General features: G+C 46.2%; 1 protein-coding gene across 1 annotated transcript in view; it reads left to right on the plus strand.

The window, feature by feature from the left end:
- Positions 1-22,757, plus strand: part of rprd2a (regulation of nuclear pre-mRNA domain containing 2a) — a 68,273-nt gene extending 45,516 nt beyond the window's left edge. The window contains exons 7-10 of the mRNA XM_084312237.1: positions 4,938-5,298; positions 5,677-6,084; positions 17,682-17,873; positions 19,588-22,757. Of these exons, the coding sequence (XP_084168363.1) occupies positions 4,938-5,298; positions 5,677-6,084; positions 17,682-17,873; positions 19,588-21,680 (3,054 nt within the window). The 3' untranslated portion in view covers positions 21,681-22,757. The remainder of the gene's footprint in view (positions 1-4,937; positions 5,299-5,676; positions 6,085-17,681; positions 17,874-19,587) is intronic.
- Positions 22,758-23,109: the final 352 nt, after the last annotated feature.

The raw sequence follows: 23,109 nt of genomic DNA on the forward strand, positions 1-23,109 counted from the left end.
TTGTTGTTAGCTTACATGCTAACGTGAATGGGATCTGCCATAGCATTGCGGCTAGGCTAGTTACATTAGCATAGTACAGCTATTTGAATGGATAAACGTTATTTAACATTGCAGAATGGGTACAATACAATACGGCTCAATACAAACAATTGTTATGGGGCCCAGGGGGTGCAGACTGTTGTAGTTTGGTCAAATCAAGCTAATTTACATCATGCTCCAAAAAAAAAATCTGCTGAGCGGGCTGTGGAGCGGGGAGCGCTTGATGCGCAAATGAAGATGAGCGCTGTGCGAGCGTGGAGCGGCTTGGGGGGGGGCAACATGAGCGAATGAGAGCGGAACTCAGCCGTCTAGAGCGAAGAGCGGATTTCCCGGCCGCTCCGCGCCGCTCACATGCTCACTGCCGGCTAGAGGCTAGCTGCCTTCAGGCTCTGTGCTTGTTCACTAGTCTGAACACGCATGTCTCCCCTTTCTCTCACATCTGCAGGCCTCTCTAGCGCCGGCTAGAGGCTAGCTGCCTTCAGGCTCTGTGCTTGTTCACTAGTCTGAACACACATGTCTCCCCTTTCTCTCACATCTGCAGGCCTCTCTAGTGCCGGCTAGATGCTAGCTGCCTTCAGGCTCTGTGCTTGTTCACTCTGAACACATGTCTCCCTTTTCTCTCACATCTGCAGGCCTCTCTAGCGCCGGCTAGAGGCTAGCTGCCTTCAGGCTCTGTTTGTTCTCCCTGAACACATGTCTCCCTTTTCTCTCACATCTGCAGGCCTCTCTAGCGCTGGCTAGACCAATGCTGCCTCGCGGCATGCATTGCATTCTCCCTTAATCCACCTCTCCTCACACGCTCACATCTGCAGGCCTCTCTAGCGTCGGCTAGAGGCCAGCTTCCTAGTTGCGTGTGTTTAGCGCCTCTTACCAATGCCACCTTGCCGGGTGCACCTTTCACAGGAGCTGAGCCCCCCGCATCAACATAACCGCCGGTTCAGCGTGTCTCTCGTCTTCTCTCTTTTTATTTTTTTGGATCCACTTTTTCTCCTTATTTTCTATTTTTCTCCCATCCCAATTTCGTGATTCCAATTCTCCCCTCCCCTGTCTTGAACTCTGCTCGCATATGCCCCCCACAGGTCGGTCGTAGGGAGGATGGAAGCCTTGCATCACGTGTCCCCTCCGGTACATGAGGAGGCAGCCTGTCACATCTTTTCACCTGCCAGCGCGGACTCTCATTGGCGAGGTGTAACGTGTGGGAGGCTCACACTACCCCCGCTATTTCCTGTCTCTGCTGTGCAGGCGTCTCCCAACCGACCTGTAGGAGTCGCTGTCCACAACGTCCAGATTACCACCCATCGACTTCCACCCGCTGACTCTGCCAATTGAGCCAGTATGACGGCCGGCCCAAGCCGGAGGCAATGCTGACACCCGGATTCCAGACCGGAGTCTCTTGCATTGGTGACGAGCGCAATCTCTGCTGCGCCACCCAGCCGCCCTCCTCTTCTCTCTTTTTTAGATTCCATTTCAGTATAATCTAAACTTACGACGTGTCTTGTGTTGTCATTGGCGTAAGCCTGAACTAGTGAAATGTACATCCGTACCAGCCGACCCAGTCTTGCTGATAACATCCCCATTATTGGCAACATGCAGCCAATAATACACCGATACAATTTATAGCAAAGCCAAAACCTACCTGTGTACCAATGTTCAGATCTGAGTTCCAGCTAAGATGCACAGTTTTTATGATCCTTTTTCACCCCCCCCCCCTTTTTCTCATTTTTTTCTTACATGCCGCTAAAAAAAAAAATTTGCACTAAGTTCCTTACAACTGCACGCCTGTGAAATGCATGTATCATAACACCATATATCATATGACTACATAGCAGTGTGATTGTAGCACTATGCCATGGCACAGTATTTTATTCATGTGTTGTACGTATAGAAATTTGTGACCTACATACATATACAGTAGTACACACAAAATAATTTTCTCCAGGGCAACCATTGTTAAGACTAGATGTAATAAATACATGATGCAGGGGGAATAATAATAATAAATAAATAACTAATTTGCTTTGATGTGTGGAGACATGGAACTGGGGAAGAGGGGGGAGGGAAAGCAGGGTTTCTGTATCTCATATGTTAAAAATTGTTCACCGCTCATCTGAATCAATAGTGAGAGACTCTTATTTGGAGTTTCTGATCCTAATAATTCAGATTTCTTATATTTAATGTAATATTTTAGGCAGCTATTGATACCGTGGTATAACAACTTCAGATCAGGTTTAAAATCTAATTTCAGTAGTATATTGTGGTAATACCTTCAGCTGTGTAATTGTATCCATGTGGCATAATGCCGTCTCCTATTGGAGTTACTGATAATGAACCATCTTTGTCTATTATGTATTTCTGGGTGTTTTGCTTCCTCTCGTATATTATGTGTAGTTCAAACATGTATTTAAAGGTGCTATAGATAGCATTCAGATACTAGATATCGAACAACATCAACAGCATGTCATTTATCCAATTACGTGAATTCCACGTGAGGAAATGAGAAGTAGGGAGGGATATATGCCTGTAACATGTAAACAACAACATTCATTTTGGACTCTCAAAATTAAATGATAAATTCATTAATAAATACATTTCGGGGGAGCTCCAGTAGCTCACCACGTACCGCGAGTGCTATTTTAGCGCCGTGGACAACCGCGCTCGCGCGGATCTGGGGCTGAGCGCGTTCGAATCCCGGACGGCAGCCGTGCCTTTCCCAGAGTGTCTCTCCCCCCATCTGAACCCTTTCAGCCTGCTCTGTCGGTCGAACTTGACCAAGTATGAATGCGAAGAAAAAGCGATAAACGCTAAAAGAACCAGGTGACTGGTCAAAGTTTAAAAAAAAAAAAAATACATTTCGGGGGGAGGCAATACTTTTATTCTGCACCATTCTATGATTATTACTAGGGATGTCCGATATTATCGGCAGATATCGGCATTAAAATGTGATATCGGAAAATATCGGTATCTGTTTTCAAAATAAAAATAAAAAACATTATTTAATTTTTTACATTTCTATAACCTTTATTTACCCAGGCAAGCAAGTAAGAACACATTCTGATTTTATTTATTGTCAAAAGTATGCATAATGTTGTGTTAATTCCACAACAAGAGATATGTAATGTTAATTACCTGAAATTATTCCATTTTGGGGGGGGGGGGGGGGGGGGGCTGCATATATCGGTATCGGTTGATATCGGTATCAGAAATTAAGAGTTGGACAATATCGGTATATCGGTATCAGTAAAAAAAACAATATCGAGCATCCCTAATTATTACTCTACGTAAAATGTTTTATCTATAGCACTTTTAGAGGGGCATTTTAACCTGAAACCTATCACTCTGTTGTGAGGAGGAAATGAATGAAACCTTACATGTTCTGTGTCTCGAGAGATCAGTCACCCCCCCCCCCCCCCCCCCCCCCCCTGGTTTCTCATAGTCAAGACATGAGATCATCTCAGCTATCGTTAACAGGATATGGCTTTCACATGCCCTGCCTCAATGATGGTAATCTTGAATATCCAGACAATTTGAGGATATTGAAATATGAAAGTGTGCGTGTAAACATACTCTTTGTTCGTCCTCCCGTTTGTCTCCTCTCTCTTCCGTTTGTCTCCTCTTCTCTTCCATTTGTCTCCTCTTCTGTTTGTCTCCTCTCCTCTCTTCCATTTGTCTCCTCTCCTCTCTTCCATTTGTCTCCTCTCCTCTCTTCTGTTTGTCTCCTCTGTTCTGTTTGTCTCCTCTCCTCTTCTGTTTGTCTCCTCTCTTCTGTTTGTCTCCTCTGTTCTGTTTGTCTCCTCTCCTCTGTTCTGTTTGTCTTCTCTCCTCTCTTCTGTTTGTCTCCTCTTCTGTTTGTCTCCTCTCCTCTGTTCTGTTTGTCTTCTCTCCTCTCTTCTGTTTGTCTCCTCTCTTCTGTTTGTCTCCTCTCCTCTCTTCTGTTTGTCTCCTCTCCTCTTCCGTTTGTCTCCTCTCTTCTGTTTGTCTCCTCCTCTTCTGTTTGTCTCCTCTCTTCTGTTTGTCTCCTCTGTTCTGTTTGTCTCCTCTTCTGTTTGTCTCCTCTTCTGTTTGTCTCCTCTCTTCTGTTTGTCTCCTCTCCTCTGTTTGTCTCTCTTCTGTTTGTCTCCTCTGTTCTGTTTGTCTCCTCTCTTCCGTTTGTCTCCTCTCCTCTCTTCTGTTTGTCTCCTCTCCTCTCTTCTGTTTGTCTCCTCTCTTCTGTTTGTCTCCTCTCTTCCTTCTCTCCTCCGTTTGTCTCCTCTCTTCCATTTGTCTCCTCTCTTCCGTCTCCTCTCTTCTGTTTGTCTCCTCTCTTCCGTCTCCTCCTCTCTTCTGTTTGTCTCCTCTCCTCTCTTCTGTTTGTCTCCTCTCCTTTTCTGTTTGTCTCCTCTCCTCTTCCGTTTGTCTCCTCTTCCGTCTCCTCTCCTCTCTTCTGTCTCCTCTCCTCTCTTCTGTTTCTCTCCTCGTTTGTTTGTCTCCTCTGTTCTGTTTGTCTCCTCTGTTCTGTTTGTCTCCTCTCTTCTGTTTGTCTCCTCTGTTCTGTTTGTCTCCTCTCTTCTGTTTGTCTCCTCTCTTCTGTTTGTCTCCTCTCTTCCTTCTCTCCTCCGTTTGTCTCCTCTCTTCCGTCTCCTCTCTTCTGTTTGTCTCCTCTCTTCCGTCTCCTCTCCTCTTCTGTTTGTCTCCTCTCTTCCGTCTCCTCTCCTCTCTTCTGTTTGTCTCCTCTCCTCTTCTGTTTGTCTCCTCTCTTCCGTTTGTCTTCTGTCTCCTCTCCTCTCCTCCGTTTGTCTCCTCTCTTCCGTCTCTTCTTCTGTTTGTCTCCTCTCCTCTTCTGTTTGTCTCCTCTCCTCTTCCGTTTGTCTCCTCTCTTCCGTCTCCTCTCCTCTCTTCTGTTTGTCTCCTCTGTGATCAAGGCATACCAGACGTTCGCTAACCGGGTGTCCCACCTGAAGCGTAAGCTGGACGCCCTGAAGACCACGCTGCCGGACCTGGACGAGTCGCCCATCCCCTCGCCCTCCGCGGACGCTCCCTCTCCGACTGGCTCCGAGTCCCCCTTCCACAGCCTGGCCGTGTCCAACCTGGACCCCGACATGGACCCCGACCTGGACGGCTCCGCCATGGACGACGAGGCGGAGCCGCCGGCCCCCAGCCCCCTGTCCACGCCCGGGGGGTCTCCCCTGCACGCCTTCGACATCGGGGACATAGACAACCGTGACGAGGAGGACATGGACATGGAGATGTCGGAGGACGAGGCGGAGAGCGCCGGTATCATTGGTAAGACGGGGGACCGGTGCGAGTAGAGGGACGTGATGGTTGAGTACAGGGAAGCGTAGTGATGTATCTGAGGATGCTTTTACCCAAAGGATCTCATCTTGTGCGCATACATTTTTATCATGGGTGCCCTCGTTTCTTGATCCTCCAATCACAACTGTTGCTTTCCTCAGACAAACGGTGTTGATTGGAGGATGAAGAAAAGAGGGCAGAGTTTGAGATGAACCCCCTCACACTTGCAGTGCAATATTCCTCCTATTGAGCTGAATGGGACCACGTACTTTACAGGACGTAGTTTGTCGTAAAGTGTAATTATGCTGCTATTAGCATGTAGCATTTATTGACCTTCTTTTCCCTTTTTAATGTATTTCTTGCCTGTAGTTGAGGAACCTGTTGAATGTCCCACCCCCGTAACAGTGGCCAATCAGATCGATGTTGATGTTCAACCACCTTTGGCACCGGAGCCACCGGCTGTCACACAGGCCCCGCCCCCGGCAGTGGCCCTGCCCCCAGCAGAGGCCCCGCCCCCGGCAGATGCCCCAACAGAGGCCCCGCCCCCAGCAGAGACCCTGCCCCCAGCAGAGGCCCCGCCCCCAGCAGCGGCCCCACCCGCACCCCCGGCCCCACCCATGGCAGTGCCCCTGGCAGCAGCCCCACCCCCGGCAGCGGCCTCGCCCCCGGCAGCGGCCCTGCCCCCGGCAGCGGCCCGGGCCCCGCTCCTGCCAGCCTACCTGGCCAACGTGGACCTGAGTAAGATCAGCTCCATCCTCAGCAGCTTGAAGAAGACAGGTGAGTCAATCCCGACTATTCTGATGTCACGGTAGCTTATGGGTCGCGCTCATTGGTGCCATTTTGCGTCTCTAGTTGTGTTTAGAGGAAAGCAAAATAGCCACTGGAAAGATGCCTGCATAGGGGCATCATGACAGCATTGCATTTGTCTCGATGTCTCCTACCGTAGGGTGGCGATGCACTGGGCGACATGATAGGGCAATGTGATAAATGATGGGGCAATGTGCTCGCCATTTGGAAATTAAGTGAGAGAGCGAGAGGAAGAAATATATACGACAGAATGTATCCGGGCAACAAGAGCCAGTGCCAGTGGCTCAGGAGGTAGAGTGGTTGTGTGGTAATCGGAAGGTTCCCGGTTCGATTCCCACTCCTCCTGTGCACAGTGTTGAAGTGTCCTTGAGCAAGACACTAAACCCCTAATTGCGCCCGATGAGCAAGTTGGCACCTTGCATGGTTGCCATGGTGAATGTGAGGAACAGAAATTGTAAAGCGCTTTGGATAAAAGCACTATATACAAATGTGTCGATCACCACCTTTACCGTAGCCGCGGTGACATCTTAACAAGAAAGGTTATTAAAACACACGGTGCAGAACGTAGTATTTCATCGCAGACATCTTGCCCACAAAAAGGATTGTAATCAAATAGCAGGTGATTATTTAAAAAATTACAATCGTGATCAATGAGGTGCGTTGCACCATATTGTATGAGAATACGTCACGAGAACAGTATGAACAGACTGCTATGATGCTTCCTGGAGCCCATTTTGGGTGGTTTGAAGGCATCATTCATTGTAGTAGAACTTGTCAAAATTGCATCAGTCTTCCCTTTATCTGCAGTATCTACAAGTAAGCTAGCGACCTGTCTGCTTTCACATCACTGTCCCTCCCAGGTGTGAGACTTCATTCACATTCATACATTTTTGGTATAAACTCTTTCTTTTTTACCATGGTGAAGTTAATCTACTTGTTACTTAATCTATGTTATTTGTATGTGGTTGAGTGTACATGGTCCTCATTCTAAACGATTTAAAATTGGTACACTTGCGTGCGTGTTTTACTAGGGGTGGGACGATACATCGATCCAGATCGATATCGATCTATTATCAATAGATCGATGCAACGTAAAAAGATCGATTCATATTGCGATACTCTTATTTTGAAAATCCGATGAGTCGTATCTGCCCAGTAGTCAAACGCTGTGTAGCTCTGTACAGCACAGTAGGGCTACAGAGCGCCTATTTTGCGACCCGATATAAGTCTGTGCAGTTTTTTCCCCACAACGGGTCAAATGCATCTAACATGCTTTGCATCGTCGCCATTCCTTTATGCCCACGTCGCGTGGGCAGATCTAAATTAACGTTACGTTAGCTGCTTAAGCTAACTAAGCTAAGCAGCTAACCGTGAGAGAACAGGAGAGGGGAAGGAGGAGGATTATTATATTGATATTATTTACTGAGGATGGACAGATAATGTTGATATTTAAACATGAATACATAATAAATGTATTCATGATCATCATGCAACATAAAACAATTGTAGGAACAGTTTGGGAGAGGGAGGGGTTTTAGGTTGCGTGTTGTGAGTTCCAAATACTTAAAGTGTAAAGCTCAATATATAAAAACGTGGCACTTTACAGTGAACAGGAGGTCTATTTGTATTAAAAACAATAGATTGTTTTTCATTTAAATGTCTGGAAGAGCTCAAAAATAAAAACGTCAATTGATATTTCCGTAGCCTTTTTTGTTGTTGATCTAAATGTGACTGATTGTGTTAAATGGGCACATAATATCATCTCATATCGATCGCAGGCACCTGAATCGTATCGTATCGTGGCAGACTTTGTGATATCGGCAAATATCGTATCGTTGTCCAAATAATCTATATCGTATCGTATCGTGATGAAACTGGTGATTCCCACCCCTATGTCTTACACAAAGTAACTTTTCAGAAGTCTAAATAAAGTAGGATATATCTTTAGTGGTTCCGGTTCCGGGTCGAGGATGTAAGTCGCACTCTGCTAAGCTGCTGCTCCCGTTTTTTATATTTTGACTTTAAAAGCCTCTTTTTATACTCCCAACTTGGTTAAACCTGTATGTATACATCACCTTAGGTTTCCAACTAACTATATTGACTGAAAGAACCACAATGGCACCGAAGAAAGCAAGCGAAACAAAGAAAGATGACACTTCCAACGATATGGAATACATTGCTAAGCTAATCGAAGAGCTCACGCAATCCCAGATCAAGCTCACGCAATCCCAGTTTAAGCTCGAGCAATCCCAGCTTAAGCTCGAGCGCACCTTAACGGAAGGTTTACACTCCCTAACCAAACAGGTTGCCTCTACCAAAGAATCTATCGAATCCAAAATCGACAACCTATGGGTAACGGTTGGTGCACAGACCGCTCGTCTAAACGAAATGGAAACCGGCTTGAGTACTTGCACTGAAAAGGTGGAAGTGATTGATGCTAGATGTGGAGATATAGAAGGAATCAACGATAAGCTAATGGCTAAGCTAGCCGATGTCGAATACCGACTCCGTCTACCTAATATTCGCATAATAGGACTGGATGAGTCCGTGAGTTGCGACCAACCCAAGGTCTTGGCAAAGGTACTGGTTGAAATTCTGGGGGCGGAGATCCTCCCTACGACACCCGAATTGGATCAGTGTTACAGAATTGGAGCCAAAGCTGCAAATACCTCCAGGCCTAGAGTAGTTATTGCTAGCTTACGTCAAATTGGAATAAAAGAAATGATTGTTCGAGAGGCACGGAAGACGAGGGGTAAACTGGTATACGGAGGGCACATAGTCCAAATCTATGAAGATTACTGCCCCGAAGTCGTGGAGCAGCGTTCCCGCTACAAGGCCGTCATGGCCTCACTCTACAATCTAGGTTTCAAACCGTCTCTCCAGTACCCTGCGAAGCTGTTCATCATCACCAAAGACAGAGTGAGGATACATATTCCCTCGCCTAAGGATGCCACAACCTTCATGAAGAGCCAAGAGGACACCACGTCATAGGCTACAGTATACTGTTTTTGTGCAGTTAGCACTTCGTTATGGCTTAAACGCCAAGCGGTGTCGTATAATTTTGATAACTTTGTTTTTATAAATAGGTTAACTATATGACGCTGGATATCGCCTAGATACTTTATTTAAATGTTTCGCAACATCTGATATAAGGGGGGTTTGTTCGGTTTTATTTTGATAACCATTGAACGTCCACTAAGGCTGGGGAGATAAACGTTAGCTCTGTTTAAATGATCTATGACTTTTATGCATGTCATTTATGTTGAACCATGACTTGGCTTAAAGCCCAACCTCTAGGTTAAACCCTACTGATCAATTATGGGTAGTTTACATCATTGGTATATAATTTCATTATTTATTTTTTTCCATTTGACACCGGAAATGCCACTCTGAAAGAGTTAAAAAGGTCCACGCACGAATAACATGCACGCGCGAATCAAAAAAGCTTATCAAACGCCGACGTCACAACAGGTCAACAGGACAACAGGTGCATATTAATGAGCCGAATCTAAAAGCTTATCAGACGCTAGCACCTAGCACGGCCGTGACGTCACTCCAGGAAACGTATGCCTTATGTCCGTCCGGGTCATAGTACTAGATCAATGGTGGCTCACTCGGTGCATCACAGTTAGCCTATAGCTCCGCCGTCCCTGCGGGTGGTTCTCTCCTCTTTGTGTGCCCCCGTCCCCGCGGAGGAGCTTGTGGACTCGACGGCGGCGGCGGCCGCGGGGCGCCGGAGCCCGCAGCGCTAGTTAGCTCATAGCTATCGTGTAACACTAGCCTTTGCGGGCTCGGGCGCCCTGCGGCTGCCGCCGCCGTCGCGTCCATGGGCCCCCCCGGCAGGGCACCCGTGGGGACGGGTCGGGGTCATAGCTGTCAACTCTCACGGTTTTACCGGGATTCTCCTGTTTTTTCGGGGTGTACAGAGAGGAGAGAACCATTTTGGGTCGGCCGTTCATGCCGGCCAGCGAGCCGGATGTCGGGATATGTTGTTAGCACAATAGCTACCAAGCTAAGCTATGTTATCTACTAACGTTATAAACACAATATGTGTACAACGACACAATGATTTACATTATTACAAATATCGCAACGTGGTTGTGGCTTTTACAAATAGTGGTTAGCTTTAGAGATGGATGGATGGCTATAATCACGGAGCAATAGTGAGGTGAAACAGATACATTTCCATTCGGCTAGTAGTAGCAAGCATATATCTATGGTAGCAAGGCTCTCTGCCTGCCACTAGCTGTGTGACTCTCAGCGCCCCCTGGTGAGCCCCCTGTTGTCCTGCACCTGTTGTGACGATTACACACGCACGTTATGAACAATTGATTAAAATATGCACGTGCGTGGTGATTGTGTTGGGCAGACAAAATGTTTGATATAAACACTAAAACTGGGTCAATTTCAATACTTTTTTTCCCCTTCTTCATGAAAGCCACTGTTGGCCTAGTCCACATTGTTTATTGAACAAAAATACAACGTGGAGGTTGACCTTTAATACCTCCGTGGGTCCGTGAAGTTTTTATTTTGTGTGTGTACATATTTTTTATTGGACTTCAAGATCCATTAACGTTTCAGACACGTTCTGCCAGCCACTCACTCGACATATAGTGGTTTCCACCGCCAGCTTCATCATCTACTACTACTTGTTGTCGACATATTAGAAGCGTCGGCTAGACATATACTAAAATTGGAACAACACAGAGAAGATGCTAGAATGTCAGACGAACTGTTGCACAGCGCCCTCTCCTGACACGATGGACTAAGTGCACTTTTACTAAGATGGAATGTTCTGTAACCTCTACATACGTTCTGCTAACCATAGATATATGCTGCTAACCACACACACGGCATAGGTCATCATCGGAGGAAACAACAGTTCACAGCGGAACATCGCCCTCCCCTGGCCTGGTGGACGCACTGCACACGTATTTAACCCCTCCTTCTTTTCTTTTGCAATAATTCCAATGCTAGGCCTTTTTTTCTCTTCTGCGTGTTCAAACTTAGCCATGTTCTTATAAGGTTTAAGTGAATGTCTATGACGCGAACTTCTATGCTTCACTCACTAGAGCGATGCTAGATCTCCCTGAATATTAATTTATAATTGGTGTGGATTTTAATGCCATCTGGGATCCCTTGATCGATAAATCTAGTCTCACCACAACCTATGACCAGAGACAATCCTCTACGGCACTACAGGCCTGGTCCAAGGACACAGGAGTAAATTATTTGTGGCGATCGTTCAATCCAACGGCACGAGAGTTTTCCTTTTTCTCAGCAAGACACAGGACATTTTCTAGAATAGATTATGTTTTTGCATCCCCTAGACCAGGGGTGTCAAACTCATTTTCACAGAGGGCCACATCAGCATTATGGTTGCCCTCAAAGGGCCAAAGACCGTATAAATGTTAATGTAATGTAAAATAAATGTAGCTACTCATTTACATATTGTTAAACATGTTGTTTCTTTATTTATTACTTATTCAAGTTATACATATTGCATATGCATTTGCATAGATGTAAAAATATATGTTAGCTTATGTTATTTTAACAAATAATTTTAGTTTATCAGAACCTCATATTACTCCATTAATCAATGATCAAACCATTCAAGTAAATAACAAAGAAGAAGATCATCAAATACAAGCTATGACATTAAGTTTGTTCAAAACCTTTTTGTCACAGTCAAGAGGGGCAGAACTAACAACTGAGCTGCAAAGAACACGTGGGACAGATGTAGCAGATGTTACAAAAACAAATGGCTGCACACAACCTTGCAGAGGCCATACATCCAACTAATGGAAGATAGTTTAATTAACTTTAATTAACAGATTGCAGAATGGGTACAGTACAGTACAGCTCAATACACACAATTGTTAAGGGGATGCAGACCAGAGAAAGACTTTCGACTTGTTTACATCAGGGTCCACCATTTTCAATTCGTAATGAAATTGCTATTATGTGTCTGCATGAACTGTAACTGTACTCAAAAATAACAAAATAAGGGTTGTCTCAGTTCACAACTATATTGGTCAAGTTTTGTGTGGGACTTGTTTGCGTCCCTACAGCTTCTTATTCAATTGAGCGAGATGCTCGGTTATGTCACACAGCCAGTTTGCATCTGACAGTTCAGACAATATTTCTTCAACCCTTTGTTACCTATTCCGCCTGGATCTTTTTTGTATTTTGGGCTGTAAAATTGTCAAAGAATGTTGTGAGGAGTAAGTGCTTTTGGCTTTTTTCCTTTGTTACTTACATTCATTTTTTAACCCAAGATTAATGTTTAAAAAAAAAAAAAAAAAAAAAAAACGTTAATAAATCTTTTACCAGAGCTCTTGGGGGCCACATCAAATGACGTTGCGGGCCATGAGTTTGACACCTATGCCCTAGACTATTTGATAGCTTTGACGTTGAATTGAGGCCCATTGCACTGTCAGACCACAATTATTTACTCCTAAAGGCCTCATTCAGTAGAATGACATCCCGAGCCCCAAGATGGCGCTTTAACTCGACATTGTTGAAAAACAATGAATTCATCCTGCAATTTAAAGTTAAACTCATTGAATTCCTGCAGTTTAATGCGGGTTCGGTACAAGACCCCAGAACTTTATGGATATCGGTAAAGGGTTTTATCAGGAATAACACTACTATCTTTGCCTCCAACCTCAGCAAGAAACATCTATCCAAATTGGTAGAACTGGAAGTGCTTCACTCTACGTTGTTCTCCTCTTTACAACGCAACTACTCGTGTCGACTGGAGTCTCAAATTAAAGTGTTGAAAAAGGAGATTAACTCCATTTTAAGACAACAATCTGAATTTCAAATACACAGAACAAGACAACATTATTACGTTCATGGCTCTAAACCTAGTCACCTACTAGCTATGAAGATACGATCCAGTGAACAATTAGCTGATATCCCTGCCATCAAGGACCAACAGGGAATGGTTATCACAGACTCCAAAAAAATCAACGAGACTTTTCGTACGTTTTACTCTAACCTGTACGAGTCAGAAGTGATCTTCGATCATAATAAACTGGAGAAATTCCTTGATCAAATTAACTTACCTCAACTCTCAGAGGAAGACGCTAAACGGTTCGATGCACCTATTACACTAGAGGAACTTAGGGAGGCTATTTCTGACTTGCAAAGTGGTAAGGCCCCTGGCTGAGACGGCATTCCACCCGAACTGTACCTCTCATGCTGGGATGTAATTGGACCCCTATTACTTGATATGATTTTACACTCAGTCAAAGAGGGGAACTTCTCCAGGGATGTCAATATGGCACTCATATCTGTCCTACTTAAGAAAGATAAAGACCCCACCGAATGCGGCAGTTATAGACCCTTAAGCCTCCTTGGAACCGATCTCAAGCTGTACGCTAAGGTACTAGCCATCCGACTTCAAAAGCATATGACATCTTTAGTTCACCCTGATCAGACAGGCTTCATAAGAGGCCGACTGATCACGGATAATATTAGACGGTTACTGCATGTGATAGATGCCAGCAAGGATGCCGCGCCTCCTACAGCTGTATTATCCTTAGATGCGATGAAGCCTTTGACAGGTTGGAATGGTCTTATTTATGGGCAGTACTTAGAAGGATGGGGTTAGGTGATGGGTTCATTCATATGATCAAAGTACTATATACAGATCCATCGGCCATGATTTTAACAGGTAAATTCTGCTCTCTACACCTCCCTGTGTCGCGCTCGTCCAGACAGGGTTGTCCTCTTAGTCTCGGACTATTTGCTCTATCCCTAGAACCTTTAGCACAGTACATAAGACAATCCCAGTCCATAGCACCGATCTCAATTAAGGGCACACAGCATCACATTAGCTTATATGCAGACGATGTAATCTTGTTCATGCAAAACCCTGCCACCTCCCTACCTCATCTTCTAAAAGTAATAGATGATTTTGGCAATCTATCAGGATTTAAGATAAACTGGCCAAAATCGGCCTTCCTTCCACTTAATGTGACTGCGAAGGCTACCACCCTCCCAGCAAATATACCCATGGTAGAACACTTTAGATGTCTTGGAGTTGAAATATTCCCTACGATAAGCCAAACGGTGAAGTATAATTACTCCGGATTGCTAGACAGGATCACAAATGACTTCGGCAGGTGGTCAAAATAAAAAAAACTCATTACAGGCCCGAGCGTCAATAGTTAAGATGAATGTTTTGCCCAGAATTAACTTCATCAGCTCAATGTTGCCATTACCCCCTCCCGTTGGTTACTGGCAAAAACTACACTCCGCTGCATATAAATTTATTTGGAACAACAAACGTCCACGATTAAAAAGATCCACTGCGGGCGGTCAGGTGGCGTAGCAAAGATTGCGTTCGTCACCAACGCCGGAGATGCTGGATTCGCGTGTTCGAATCCAGCTCCCGGCGTTGTCACCAGCTTGGCTGGCCGTTCACACTAATACAATTGGCAGTATTAGAGGGTGGGAAAGCTGGCGGGTGGGAATCTGGCGTTGTGGACAGCGACGCCTACAGGTCAGGTCTCGGCGCTTGCTAAGCGGGGCAGGACTTGGTGGAGATAGCGTGCCCTCCCACGCGTTACACTTCACCAATGAGAGCCCTCGCTGCCAAGTGAAAAGACGTCACTGGCTGTCGGGGCACGTCTCGGGGGAAGCGTGCGATCGACTCGGGACGCCCTTGTACCGACTCGTAGGAGAACATGCATACAGCGCCGGGGAGGGGGGGGGGGGGGGGGGGGATTGGCACAACGACTAATTGGGACGGGGAGAAAATCAGAAAAAAAATCCACTGCACAGAGAAATAAAACCGACGGGGGTTTAGCCTTTCCAGACTTCTACTATTACTTTAAAGCGTTCTCTTTAAGACCACTGATCACCTGGTTTGATTCTCAAGCATCGGTATCCTGGAGACCATTAGAGGAGAACATAGTGGCACCACATAGACTTCAGGATATAGTGTACACCAATTTATCAATTAAACAATGCAACTTGAGATTTGGCCCTCTTATTACACATGTGTTCTGGATATGGCGTGACACACAGAAAAAGTGTACTAACCACCATAAATGGCACAGGCATTCTCCCCTATTTAATAACAATTCAATCCTTATTGCACAACAACCTATCAGATATCCTGGATGGGAAAAGAAAGGCATACACACATTGGGGGATATCTTCGATGACCATGGTCTCCGCAGTTATCAAGATATATTCAACAAATTTAACCTCACCAGTTCCACTTATCTCTTCTATCTACAAATAAGAGCAGCTTTGAGGGCTCACTGAGTCCCATTAGATATTCCACTTGAGCACCACAGATTTCACAAATTCTTTTATGACGAGGAGACGTCGAGAGGCTTTGTCTCTGACTTTTATCGCCACGTACTTACGTCCTCATATAAGGTCCTTCCCCTAGACTCGGTTTGGAGGAAGGATATACCAAACCTGGAAGTAGATTTTGATTGGGATGCAGTCTGGGAAAATGTTCGGCTATCATCACGCAACCCAGATCACCAACAGATTAATCTTAATTTTGTTCATAGGACTTACCTGACCCCTAGACGATTGCACCTAATGGGTCTCAGATCGGACTCTCGATGCTCCTTGTGTTCAAACGGTGCTATTGGTACATATATGCATATGTATTGGGAATGCCCTCCTGTCAAGACTTTCTGGAAAAATGTAACCACTCAATTATCAGAATTTTTGTCTCTGACCATACCTACACTGCCTTCTGTATTGTTGTTGAATGATGTTTCTCAGTTATCGACCTCTGTACATGTAAAGAGACTCATTTTGGCCGGTCTTATGGCTGCCAAAAAGTTGATAGCGTCACGCTGGATTCAACCGGATAAAATGTGCCGGAAGGTATGGGTTCTTACCTATCTCGATGTGATTTATCTAGCGATATCCACTGCACGAATTTTAGGTGTTAATGAAGCCAGCATAGCAGTCTGGGTAGCTGTGGTGGAGAAGATAAAGGAACGCATATAAATTTGTATTTTTCTGATGTTAAATTAAGTAGTGGATGTATAGTCCATGTGGGGGTCCTGAGGGGGGGGGGGGGGGGGGTGGGGAGGGAAGGGGAAGGGAAGAGCGAGCAAGAGCCCATGTATTGTATTTTTTTTTATGTCTTTTTATTCTACATTCATTCTGATTTAATTACTGGACTGTCATTATTGTTATTATTTCTGTTATTGTCCTGTGATTTATCATTGATTATTACTGTTACTGTATTGTTTGTCTTGTTTCATGTTAAAAAAGGGAAAATAAAAAACATTTGTTAAAAAAAAATATATATATCTTTAGTATTGAATACATAGTGTCTTTCACGGCCAACAACGTATACATACGCGTTTGCTCGCCAACGGTTCAGCGCCAAAATGTATATATACGTTTTTGGATCGTTTTCCTTTTTCCCGATTTTAATATCAATGTTCGTGTTCAAAACGAATGCCATTTTGGGCGATCAGAGAATATAAAAAAAAACATTCATACATTGATGCATTCATGATGAAACATAATACCTATTATATACCTTTGATTTTGACACAGTAGCGTGTCCAGTGTAGAAACGCGAACACATTTAGCCAAATTCACATAGCGCGGTTTTACCCGGCCTTTCGGGAATTAGCCCGGATCACTCTAAAACTATACAATATTCACCATGCGATAACGCGTGAACGTATACATGAAAGAATTTCATCTTTTTTGCATGTTGTACGAGAGATAGTGACTGTCAAATGAGCATAGTATTGTCTCCATAGCTATAATGTAGAATATAGATCTAGCTCGGCAAACATCGTGATGCACAGTGAAAATAGGCTATGGAACACTGGCCGAGTAAGAACAGGATATGGGTAATGGCTGGCGCTGATTGAGTTAAAGAGAAAAACTGGAACCCTGGAGCACTGATTGAAACTAGGAATGATCTGATTGGCTGTGGTGTTCAGACCCTCCCACCACCATAACCATACAAGTGATCTGATTGGCTGTGGTGTTCATACCCTCCCACCACCTTAACTATACAACCAAGCATCCTTGAAGCACAATGTTGGTTTGTGCCTTTGTTTCAGAGGGTGATTTCTGTGGTGGTGGGGCGATAGATTATAAACAATATTCAATTCAATTTGTAACTAGTTATTGTAGAGGTAATTCTTCCCTCTCAAAACTACCTGGTGTAGCTTTAAGCCATTCCTGTGTTTTTATTTACTTTCAAAATCCATTTTAATAAAAGCGTCATGGTTTATGATTTAACTTTACTAGCACATGATGCTTTGATGTCATTACTGTGCCTGATGAAGACCCTGTTGGGTTGAAATGTTGCTTTTTAGTCAATAAAAAATTGTGAGCTGTAATCCAGTGTGCGGATATCCATCTCCTCAGTCTCTGTGTCTTTACTGAACGTCACATTGATTTTGAAGTATGCCAACCACGTTTCGGCGTCTCCCACAATCCGTCTAATTCTCTATATTGCCATCGCTGACATAACTTGACTTTACAAGACTTTTCCATAGCGGGCAGTAGCTAAATAATCAGCTGAACCAAGTCGGTCTCCCTGTCTCTCTCAGGACCACCTGTGGAGGCCCCTTCCCCACCTGCCGCCACTGAGTCTCCTTCAGTGAAGACCACCCCTTCTGACTCTGTGTCCTACCAACTTGACACTAGCTCTCTGGTCAACATGCTGTCTGAGGTGGACATGACACCCGCGGAGCTGCTCAGTGCTCTGTCTGACGTACAGGGCCAAGACAGTGGCCTGAAGGGTAAGAACTAGGGATGTCCCGATCCGATCATGTGATCGGGATCGGGGCCGATCACGTAATTTTCCGAAGATCGGGATCGGCAAATTATTTTCTTTTTAATATCAGGATTTTTTTCTTGCTGTGTGTATCAAAGCATGTGTTCTTACTAGGGATGTCCCGATCACGTTTTTTTGCTCCCGATCATGTGATTTTGAGTATCTACCGATACCGATCTTTCCCGATCCGAACCAATAGTATCCAGCTGCAGAACGGCAGACCAGCCACACTCAATTTTTTTTTTCTTTTTCTTTATAATCCCAATTTCTCATATTACATTCACCCTGAATGTTGACGTTATCCAGGTGAAAAGTTAACTTCATTCAAGCGAGGCATTGCAATCCTTGACATAAATCATTTGATGTATAATTAAATCAAAGGAAATGCAAAAAAAATATATATATATTTGGGTCTGAGAGTGTGGTTGGTCTGCCGTTCTGCAGCTGGATACTATTGGCTTGTTTTGGCAAAATTCTTCTGCTCCGTGTGACAATAAATAAATGAATGATGATATGCAATTTAAAACCAAAACTAAGGCCTCAGTATGAGTTTAAGACGTGAACATGGTCATGTTTGTTGAATAAATTAATAAAAGTAAAAAAGAAAAAATTTAATTTATTTTTGGATCGGATCGGGAAAGATCGGTATCGGTAGATACTCAAAATCACATGATCGGGAGCAAAAAAACATGATCGGGACATCCCTAGTAAGAACACATGCTTTGATACACACAGCAAGACTGCAGGATGGTTTGATACACACAGCAAGACTGCAGGATAGTTTGATACACAGCAAGACTGCAGGATAGTTTGATACACAGCAAGACTGCAGGATAGTTTGATACACACAGCAAGACTGCAGGGTACTTTGATACACACAGCAAGACTGCAGGATACGTTGAGACACAGCAAGACTTGCAGGCTATTTTGAGACACACAGCAAGACTGCAGGATACGTTGAGACACAGCAAGACTGCAGGCTATTTTGAGACACACAGCAAGACTGCAGGATGGTTTGATACACACAGCAAGACTGCAGGGTAGTTTGATACACAGCAAGACTGCAGGATGGTTTGATACACAGCAAGACTGCAGGATGGTTTGATACACACAGCAAGACTGCAGGGTAGTTTGACACACAGCAAGACTGCAGGATAGTTTGATACACACAGCAAGACTGCAGGGGACTTTGATACACACAGCAAGACTGCAGGATGGTTTGAGACACACAGCAAGACTGCAGGATACGTTGAGACACAGCAAGACTGCAGGCTATTTTGAGACACAGCAAGACTGCAGGATACGTTGAGACACAGCAAGACTGCAGGCTATTTTGAGACACACAGCAAGACTGCAGGGTAGTTTGATACACAGCAAGACTGCAGGGTAGTTTGATACACAGCAAGACTGCAGGATGGTTTGATACACACAGCAAGACTGCAGGATGGTTTAATACACAGCAAGACTGCGGGATGGTTTAATACACGCAGCAAGACTGCAGGATGGTTTAATACACACACACAGCAAGACTGCAGGGTAGTTTGACACACAGCAAGACTGCAGGATACTTTGAGACACACAGCAAGACTACAGGGTAGTTTGCATACACTTCACTCATGTTGCAAGAGTCAATATAAAACCTGTTTTCTCTCTCTGTACCTCCTTTCTTTTTCTCTCAGGCCTATCCTCCCTTCTGAACCACCCAGGTGGAAATGTCTCCTCAGATTCATCCAGTACAGGCAAGCCTCCTCCCACCATCTCCTCCACCCTTGCACCGGCCGCACCCTCCACAGCCCAGGCCCTCTCCACCTCTATTACACATGTAGCTTCTCCACCCGTCTCCCCAGTAGTGCGGAAGCCCACAGTCCAGGCAGCACCCCTTCCCGTCTCCACTGCAGCCTCAGCCCTGGTCCAGGCTCTCCACAGAGACATGGAGCTGACAGTAGACCCACCGCCACCAGCGCTGCCGCCTCCCTCCTCCTCCTCCTCACCCTCCTCCTCTTCCACTGAGAGCTTGGAGTCTAAAATCCACAGCTTCCTGCAGGGGAACCCTGGTTTCAGCGCCTTCAACCTGGGCCTAACCATCGAACCCAGCCCAGCGGGCAGCAACCTCAGCCCGTTAGCTGGGACGGACACCCGGGATGGCACCCCGGTGCGGGACGAGGGCGGGGGCACCCCGACTCAGGATGAGATCATGGACAAACCGAAGGTGGATGCCTTCCCGTCCAACACAGGTCAGTCCTCCACCACTGAGGCGGGAAAAAAAGGAGCAGACAGCAGCTTGCCTCCGTCTGTCTACCAGAGCGTCGCCTGGCAGGACCCCGGCAAATCCCAACAACATGCGAAGCCAGGGGTGGCCCAGAACGGGCAAGGCTTCCAGCCGTACCCTTATGGTAGCCAGGAGGGAGCGACGCATGGGATGGCGACACCTGTTACACACTACCAGCAGATGGCAGCGCAGGGGGCAGGCCCAGTGCTTGGGCAGGGAGCCCCAGGAAATGTCAGCAGTAATAAAACTGTGGATGGCTTCCAGGGAGGTGCAGGGGGTTGGTACAGTGGCACTGCCCTGCACCCGGGCGCTCGTGGGTCGGCTGCGCCAGGAGGAGGGGGAGAAAACCAGTTTCCATACCAAGCGGACCAAACCCGGGACCCGAAGGTCTTGGCCTCCCAGCAGGGACCCAACAACCCCTCTGGCTTCTTCAACAGCAACCTCGGCTCCCTCCCTCCCGTCCCCCAGTTACCCCCCCCGCCTCAGGGCTTCAGAGGCCCACCTCACATGGCCGGTGCCGAGATCCTTCCGCCTCAGGGCTTCGGAGGCCCACCTCGCATGGCCGGCGCCGAGATCCTCCCGCCTCAGGGCTTCGGAGGCCCACCTCGCATGGCCGGCGCAGAGATCCTCCCGCCTCAGGGCTTCGGAGGCCCACCTCGCATCGCCGGCGCCGAGATCCTCCCGCCAGAGCAACAGCCAATGCCTAACCCTGAGGTCAAGGAGGAGATCGGACCAAGAGGGGACAGCATCATCAGCGGAATGGTGGTCCATGACCATCAGCACAAATCCATGTTCCACCCCGACGACTCCCTGTATCGCTCCAACGAGCTCCACCATCACCCCGGAGACCTGTATGGTCACCCTGACGACCGCCACCGTCACCCCGATGACCACCACCTGCACCCCAACGACCTCCACCCTCACCCCAACGACCCCCAGCCTCACCCCAACGACCTCCACCCTCGCCCCAACGACCTCCACCCTCACCCCAATGACATGCGTCACCCGGAAGAGATCCGGCGGTTCCACGAGGACTTCCGGCATCGCGACGCTCCGCTCCACCCTAACGACCCCCACCGTCACCTGGACGACCAGCGCTTCCATCCAGACGATCCGTACCGCCGGCCGGGCAGCCCTCCGCACGGCTACCCCCAGGTCCGAGGACGCCTCAGTCCCCCCATCTCCCCCTCGGAGGACTCTTTCTTTGCTCATGACTACTACCCGCGCAGCCCCTCTCCTCCGCACTACGGCCCCAGGGGGCCGATGGCACCTCGTCTAGAACTCCGTCACCCTGGGCCCCGGCCCCCATTCAGGCCACCCCATCCGGCGCATCACCCTCATCCCAGGGGCCCTGGACCGCGCGGACCTCCTTTCCGTCCGTTCCACGGCCCAGATCCCCGGTTCCGGGGGAAACATCCGGCTCCCAGAGGTATGGGACCGGGCCCTTGTGGACCCATCTTCCCCCCAAAAAGACCATTCCTGCCGCCACGTTTTGGCAACTAGCTCTGAGCTCTTTGAATCCCACACAGTCCAAAAAGTGGCCCGGGGTGTGACTTGTTCCTGCATTCAGTTAATTGTCAGTCACATAACCTAAAGTCCTACGGTCTGGGCCCGCGAGAGTCCTCGTTTTGAAGACCTACAACTGGAAAGGGAGGGGGATGCGGATAGAAACGGGGTGGACTAAAAGAAAATCAATATGTGAATAAGAGAATAAGCAGTTGAAAGCAGATTTGAAAAGCCAGAATCACACATGAAATACGACAAGGAAGAAGAGAAAAGAAGCTTCAGGAGACGAGAGAGAACATGGAGAGATGTAAATGAAAACGGAAGCTCCGGGAAGATTGTCGAGCTGAGGTTTGGAGACCGGGCATGAAAGAAAATAAGAGGTGGATATATATATATAATTCACTTTGATTTATTTTTTTGTAATTCAGTTGTTTGTCTCAAGTATAAAGCATTGCATTGAATCTATAATTCCTCCCTTTGGCATAGCTCAGAATGTGTGCAGGGCAGGCTTGTGTGCATGCAGTTGCGCGACAGAATCAAAAGACCGTTCTTCATTATTTCAAGTGAATCGGGAAAATATTTATTTTTTACAAAAGTAACAAAGAAATGTAGTTGATGCAATGCTTTTTCTGTTATTAGTTTTTCAATTACAAATTGTGACCCTTTTTCGCTCCCATCTCAAAAAGAGCAATTCATAACCCGATTATCTTTTGGTAAAAACGACATCGCTTTCTCTTTACACTTCCTGTGTGTAGATGCAAACCAGTGTAGGCTCATAGGATTTATTTTCCCTCTACAGTACCACGTTTTATAGCTGGAAGAATGGATTGTAACTGTTCTAACCTGGAATGTTTTAGTTCTACAGCGATGTTTTCTCGGCGCTAGTGCGTTAGTCGCTCCTTCGCTGACAGTCGCTCAGTCGCTGGGAAGGAGGGCAACCGCAAGTCTAGTTGACGATAAATCGGATGAAATGGTTCTTTGGGAAGAATTCCTTTTGTAGCCTTTAAATATCGACGCAGAAGAAAAGAAGTTCATTTTGGAGGGAATGAAGACTCGTCTTCAGCCACGTTTTACTTGTACTGAATTTAATAAAATCTTGAGTTTGAAAACTGGTCTTGTCTTTTCTTTCCCCTCAGGCTTTTGGGAGGGTCGGTCGCACCACGGCCCAAGTCACCACCTCCCTCAGCAGCCACACATGACATAATTTCAATGCGCTTGGCGTAAATTAACATGCTCGGGTTTTACTAAAGGAGAAATGAACATTAACTCTGTAAAAGTATAATAAAAGTGAAAAAGAGATTTAGCCTACATTTAATCGATTGCTGATAAGAAGTAAATACACCCCTACACACTGTCGTCACTTGCTCAATATAGTTTAATGCAACTTTTCCTGTTTAGGACCCTGATGCCAGAAGAAGGTGCCAGA

The sequence above is a fragment of the Notolepis coatsorum genome (genome assembly GCF_963971535.1).
Source record: "Notolepis coatsorum genome assembly, chromosome: 4".
In the NCBI taxonomy this organism is placed as follows: Eukaryota; Metazoa; Chordata; class Actinopteri; order Aulopiformes; family Paralepididae; genus Notolepis; species Notolepis coatsorum.